Genomic DNA, 7,128 nt, shown 5'->3' with positions numbered 1-7,128 from the left:
AAGTGTTGTGAAATGATTCCCGAAAGACGATCCTGAATGTGGAGACGCTGAACACCGCCGGGTCAGACGGAAACGTGTCGTGGCACGTCCACAGAACTCAAACACTCTTTCCTCTGACTGCTTACGCTCTGTGCAAAACGGCTTTAGCTAAAAAAAACGACGACGACCGGTAAATACGACATGAAACTATGGTATAAAACGTGATCAAGTAACGACTAGCCCTTCATACCCTTGAAACCATTCGATAACTACAAAAAGATAAACGCCAACTATTACAAGTCAAACAATAATTATACAAAAGAAATCGTAGCACCGATGATTACTACAGGGGAAAAGTCATTGTTTCATATTTTCAATAGTTCCTAAATGTAGCAGCTCTTCCAGGCTGTGAACGGCCCGTGTGGAGGTCCCATTGTCCCGGAGTAGGGGGCTTTTACGGGCCCCCCGCGGCCAAGCCAGTCCGGCGTCAATGTCCCTGGCAGGTTTTGCAGCACATCTGTCTGAAGTACGGCCGGCTGCAGAACTTGAACCTGAGCACCAGGGGGCAGTACGCCACCGTGTTCACATCTTTGCACTCTGGAAGAAGAGAAAAACAAACACACAGGAGACGGTTTAAAAGTTTTATTCACATAATTAGACCTTATAAAACCTTGAAAAAACTTGATTTGTACGGGTTTTAATAGACTAATTTACCATTTGACTGTCCTGAACTATACTATGTGCTAAAAAAGAACACAGACAAAGACATACCGTATCCGGACAATAAGTCGCACTCTTTTTCATAGTTTTGCCCGGGGTGCGACTTATGCTTGTATTTATACTTATATACTTATACTCCAGAGCGACTTATATGTGATATTATTTGTTATTTTCACACTTGCAAACGCATTTCATACTCCAGTGCGACTTATATATGTTGTGCGACTTATACTCCAGTGCGACTTATGCTCCGGTGCGACTTATGCTCCGGTGCGACTTATGCTCCGGTGCGACTTATGCTCCGGTGCGACTTATGCTCCGGTGCGACTTATACTCCGGTGCGACTTATAGTCCGGAAAATACGGTAAAAATACATACAATAACTAACTGAAAGCCAGGTCTGATTATGTCATGTTTGCTCTGACATCTTCTTGTGCTGTGACCCTGTTCCGAGAGTACATGATGTTGCTCTGATGAGCCAGGGGTGACGGTTGCCAGGGGCGACGGCGTGTTTACCTTCGGGGTTCTCCTCTGCAGTGATGGGCAGGCTCAGGTCACACTTGCTGCGACACTGCTGCATGGGCCCCGGGCGCTGGTGGTCCAGGCACTCGTTAGACGGGAGCCCAGTGTGAGTCAGGCACTGGACGGAGCGCATCTCCTGCCCCAGGCCACACTTAGCAGAGCACTGCACAGGCAAGAACAGGAACTCAAGTACACAGGAACTGAAGTACACAGGAACTTAAGCACAGAGGAACTTAAGCACAGAGGAACTTAAGCACACAGGAAATGAGAACACAGAGGAACTTAAGCACAGGGGAACTTAAGCACAGAGGAACTTAAGCACAGGGGAACTTAAGCACAGGGGAACTTAATCACACAGGAACTGAGAACACAGAGGAACTGAGAACACAGAGGAACTGAAGCACAGGGGAATTTAAGCACAGAGGAACTGAGAACACAGAGGAACTGAGAACACAGAGGAACTGAGAACACAGAGGAACTTAAGCACAGGGGAACTTAAGCACACAGGAACTTAAGCACAGGGGAACTTAAGCACAGGGGAACTTAATCACACAGGAACTGAGAACACAGAGGAACTGAAGCACAGGGGAATTTAAGCACAGAGGAACTGAGAACACAGAGGAACTGAGAACACAGAGGAACTTAAGCACAGGGGAACATAAGCACAGAGGAACTTAAGCACACAGGAACTGAGAACACAGAAGCACTTAAGCACAGGAACTTAAGCACAGAGGAACTTTACTGTTACTTTCACTATTAATAACCATGAATAATAGTAAACTGTAGATGTTTAAAAGTGACACATGTAAAACACTAGAATACACAATACTTGTAGATAACCGTGTACATATAGATTCTAATGTATTATGTATTTAGTGCCATAGGATGTAAAGCAGGAGCGTGGGCCCTCACCTCTCCCCAGGGGCCGGTGATCCACTGTGGCGGGGGGCAGCGCTGGAGGTTACAGCGCACCCTGGAGGTGGGACGTCCCTGTTTGGGGCAGTGAGACTCCGGCAGGTCGTCCCCGCTCTCGCCGCTCTTGCACAGGACCACGCGGTGCCTGTAGCCGGGGCCACAGCTGGGCGTGCACTGCCGACACACGCAGACATGCACGGTGTGGGAAAGAGGAGGAGACATCACACGGGGTCAGAGGTCAGGGAGGCAGTATGAACACGGCTCTGTAGAGGGCAGCAGAGAGCGAGAGCCTTTGTGTCCTCTTAAAGGCGCTTTTCCGCCCCCTGCTGGTCTCCAACACAACGACATGCTAATGCTTTGCCTGGAACACGTCTACGACTAGCAACAGGACGACTCGTTAGCGGCGTGAACGATTATGATGATATTACTCAGGTCAAAGGTCACATCTCATAGACCAACAACCAGCTCGTGTTAGTGTCAGTTAGAGTCGGATGAACTGAAGAACATCAGACAAAGCCCCAAACGTCTTTCGAGCAGAACGTGCAGAATCTAGCAGAACGTGCAGAATCTAGCAGAACGTGCAGAATCTAGCAGAACGTGCAGAATCGAGCAGAATCGAGCAGAACGTGCAGAATTGAGCAGAATCGAGCAGAACGTGCAGAATCGAGCAGAACGTGCAGAATCTAGCAGAACGTGCAGAATCTAGCAGAACGTGCAGAATCGAGCAGAATCGAGCAGAACGTGCAGAATCGAGCAGAATCGAGCAGAACGTGCAGAATCGAGCAGAACGTGCAGAATCGAGCAGAACGTACAGAATCGAGCAGAACGTGCAGAATCAAGCAGAAAGTGCAGAGTCGAGCAGAACGTGCAGAATCGAGCAGAACGTGCAGAATCGAGCAGAACGTGCAGAATCGAGCAGAACGTGCAGAATCGAGCAGAACGTACAGAATCGAGCAGAACGTGCAGAATCAAGCAGAAAGTGCAGAGTCGAGCAGAACATGCAGAATCGAGCAGAACGTGCAGAACGTGTGACGGTTTTACATCAGGAACATCCTTTTTGAGTCCACAGAGAGTCCCGTACCTCGGACCAGTCCAGTGCCAGCCATTCGGGGGGGCAGCTGTGGTTACTGCAGGGCTCGGTGAGCGGGGGCCGCGGCGCCGCGCAGGCCGAGTCGTCCAGGACCTTCTCCTCCGACGCCGAGATCCTCCGTTTGCACAGCACACCGCGAGACCTCAGGCCGCCGTTACAGCTGCGACTGCACTCGGACCACTCGCCGGACCACCAGCTGCACGCAACACAACATTAGTCACTCAGACGGGCTCGACGCCCAGTTCTGCCGGCACTCCACCTGCTGGAGGGAACGGGAAAGGCACAAGGACAACAAAGGAAAACACACGCAAGTTTTGGTCTGGAATCCAACCCAGTCACTCCAATTTCCAAAGGGAGTGATTGACAGGCAGGTTAACCAATCAGACAAACGTATTGTCCATTCGTGTCTAAACAAACATAGTGGAAAAAATTAAAATAACACTGAGAAACGTTGCCGACTTCTGCCGAGTCAACAAGAGACGCACGAAACTCTGTCAATCTGAGGTAAATTAAGTTATATATTTAGTTCTGAATGTTCCGAAAATATTTGAGAGACACGTGACACAAAGTCTTCCGCATTTGAGAGACACGTGACAATTAGCGACGTTGGTTGTACCGGTGCTTGGAGAGTTTTTTTGACGCCCCCCAATCGTCCGATTCCAGACCCTCTGCATTTGAACAGAATGTGGGAGGGACTGGCTGGGCAGGCAAAAGGAAAACAGCGTCACGGCCAGAACGCTACGATATTCACGCCTTTGCAGTGGACGCCGGGATGTTTTATGTGTGTCTATCTTTTACAGAAACATCTTTAAGTGTCTGAGCTCCACGAGGGTTAGTGGCTCCACGAGGGTCAGTGGCTCCACTGAGGGTCAGTGGCTCCACGAGGGTCAGTGGCTCCACTGAGGGTCAGTGGCTCCACGAGGGTCAGTGGCTCCACTGAGGGTCAGTGGCTCCACGAGGGTCAGTGGCTCCACGAGGGTCAGTGGCCTGTGATTGGACGCTTACGTGGGAGAGCAGGGTTCAGTGTTGCATTGCCGCCTCTTCTCTTTGGGTCGACCTCTCTTGTCGCAGAAGTGGTTGCTGACGACTGAGTGGTCCGCCTGCTTCCGACAAACCCCCTGCTGCAGCTGGAAACCTGAGGGAGTGTGAAGAGTCAAAAAGTAGCAGCAGTAGCAGTAGCAGTAGCAGTAGTAGCAGTAGTAGAAGCAGTAGCAAAAGCAGTAGCAGCAGCAGCAGCAGTTGTAGTACCTCCAGCACACAGGGCGGAGCAGCGGGACCAGGCGGTGTAGTGCCAGGCGTGTCCACTCAGAGGCTCTCGGTTTATGGGGGGGTTGAACCTGTAGTGGACCCCGGGGTTGTCCTCTCTCACCAGCACCTGGGCGATCAAGCGTATCAAGCGTATTATTGTCCAAAAGAATATTTATAACTTTACTTTGAAGAGAAACATCCTGCTTTAACCATTAGCGACGCTCTCTGAATTATATCGCAAAGTCAACAGCAATAGTGCCTCATCGTTTGCCGTTACCATGACAACCAGGGTCATGTTGGTGGGTCCGAGCGCCTCCATGGTTTCGGGCGTGTCGGTGGGCCGTCTGTAGTGGAAGGTGGTGCCCGCCACGTCGAACCTGCGCGGCGTGTCGATGGTCATCTTCCCGTTGATGAAGAACAGGTCACTCTTGCTCTTCAGCGCTGGGAACGACAAACAGGTCCAAAACAAACAAACAAAAAAGGGGGCGGGGTAATCGATGCCCGGACTTCTTTAGAGGCGGGACCTGCTTTGGACCTCTGAAACGGGCTGAAGCGAACCAGTGGAAACATGGCTCTTTTGCCCAAATTGCAAGTCTCCGGTTGCTGTTGTACTCTGCTGATATACTTTGCTGTAAAACTTTCCTGTCTTTGCTTTTCTGGTCCTGTTTCGTGTCTGTTCTGTGTTTTATTTATTTAAATTAAAGGTGGTATGGACGATTTTTTTCAGAATTTTTTTTTATCATATTTCCTCGTGGCGTGGATAAATCATTTGTCCTGCCACGTATCAATCATAAAACGCACCTATCGCTCACCTGCAGCCGCGTCAGGCTCGTCCCCACGTTTCCGCGTGCCTAAGTGCATGGATCTATCATGATATAGTTCCCTCAGTGTACGGGGCAAAATGAAGACGGACAAAGACAGTTCGAGCTGACACAGAAGTGGACAGAAATCTACGGGAGACGAGAGATGTGATGCGCTCCATTGCGCTAATAAACAAACGCATTTGTGTGTTGTATCAGTCCGCACGGGGGAGTGCACATGCGCACTTCCGCCTGCGTTCTCAAATCGCCGAAAAATCGTCCATACCGCCTTTAATAAATAAATACATAACTACATACATAACTTTCGTTAATTTTGAGCGCTTTATATAGGGGATGACAACCGCGTAAAGCGCTTGTTTAGTGCGCACTTTTGCAGCCGTGCTTCGCACAGCCTTACGGAACTAATAGGCCTCTCGCCAGCTTGTGGCGTTCGGGCCTATAAACATAAAATAAAATAAATTAAAAATAAATTGATAATAACGAAAATTATAACAATTAATAATAAAATAAATAATAATATAAATATATCTTTAAAAAATATGATAAAAGAAACATACAAGAAAATAAATCAAAAATAAATAAATACATAAATAAAAGAAAAGAAGAAAAGAAAAGTAAAAGCACTTGTTGAGAACGTTTGAATGATGCTGTTTAAATGATGCTGTATGACTCCACATGTGTTTTCTCTCACACTTATAATCAGACCAATGTTCTGTTCACTTTATGTTCACTTCATTCAGACTCGCCTCGTCCTCGTGCTTACCCAGGTAGTTGAGGGAGACGTTGAGCTCTTGGATGTGGATGAAGACGGATCCTTTGGGAATTCGGACCACCTCCTCGTACCCTGCGACACACACGCACAAACACACACACACACACGCACAAACACACACACACACACACACACACGCACAAACACACACACAAACACACACACACACAAACACACACACAAACACACACACGCACAAACACACACACACACACACACACACGCACAAACACACACACAAACACACACACACACAAACACACACACACACACACACACACGCACAAACACACACACACACACACACGCACAAACACACACACAAACACACACACAAACACACACACGCACAAACACACACACGCACAAACACACACGCAAACACACACGCAAACACACACACACACACGCACAAACACACACACACACACGCGCACAAACACACACACAAACACACACACACAAACACACACACAAACACACACACAAACACACACACGCACAAACACACACGCAAACACACACGCAAACACACACACACGCACAAACACACACACACACGCACAAACACACACGCAAACACACACACACACGCACAAACACACACACACAAACACACACACACGCACAAACACACACACACAAACACACACACACACAAACACACACACGCACAAACACACGCACAAACACACACGCAAACACACACACGCACAAACACACACACACGCACAAACACACAAACACACGCACAAACACACACGCAAACACACACAGACACATGCAGGTGAAACGACAGCGGCGAGCGGCATGTTGTGTCAGCGTGGCGTGTTGCGTCGGCGTTGTGTAACTCTACTACGGGCCGTTGGCGCTCACGCTGAAGATTCCAGATGCATTCCTGGGCAGAGGGCCCCCAGACACAGACCACTGCCAGACTTCACTCGCTCCAGCTGTTTTGGCCCGGGACCTTTTCCCTCTTTACGTGGGCAGGCCTGCTTTTTATTTATTTTTTATCTTTTTGCCACAATATTCAGTTTTATAACAAACTGAAAGGCCTTGCT

At 48.7% G+C, this 7,128-nt stretch overlaps 1 protein-coding gene across 1 annotated transcript in view; it reads right to left on the bottom strand.

The window, feature by feature from the left end:
* Window positions 1-336: 336 nt before the first annotated feature.
* Window positions 337-7,128, bottom strand: part of adamts10 (ADAM metallopeptidase with thrombospondin type 1 motif, 10) — a 48,648-nt gene continuing 41,856 nt past the window's right edge. The window contains exons 18-25 of the mRNA XM_072439112.1: window positions 6,059-6,139; window positions 4,752-4,915; window positions 4,475-4,601; window positions 4,232-4,361; window positions 3,218-3,422; window positions 2,134-2,310; window positions 1,216-1,384; window positions 337-576 (exon numbers count right to left, since the gene is read on the bottom strand). Coding sequence (XP_072295213.1) covers window positions 467-576; window positions 1,216-1,384; window positions 2,134-2,310; window positions 3,218-3,422; window positions 4,232-4,361; window positions 4,475-4,601; window positions 4,752-4,915; window positions 6,059-6,139 — 1,163 coding nt within the window. The 3' untranslated portion in view covers window positions 337-466. The remainder of the gene's footprint in view (window positions 577-1,215; window positions 1,385-2,133; window positions 2,311-3,217; window positions 3,423-4,231; window positions 4,362-4,474; window positions 4,602-4,751; window positions 4,916-6,058; window positions 6,140-7,128) is intronic.

This window comes from Eucyclogobius newberryi, unplaced genomic scaffold, assembly GCF_026437365.1.
Source record: "Eucyclogobius newberryi isolate DKJ021-1_F unplaced genomic scaffold, fEucNew1.0.hap1 SCAF_9, whole genome shotgun sequence".
NCBI lineage: Eukaryota > Metazoa > Chordata > Actinopteri > Gobiiformes > Gobiidae > Eucyclogobius > Eucyclogobius newberryi.
The sequence above is the reverse complement of the archived record's forward strand: the minus strand, read 5'-3'. Positions and strand labels throughout refer to the sequence as shown.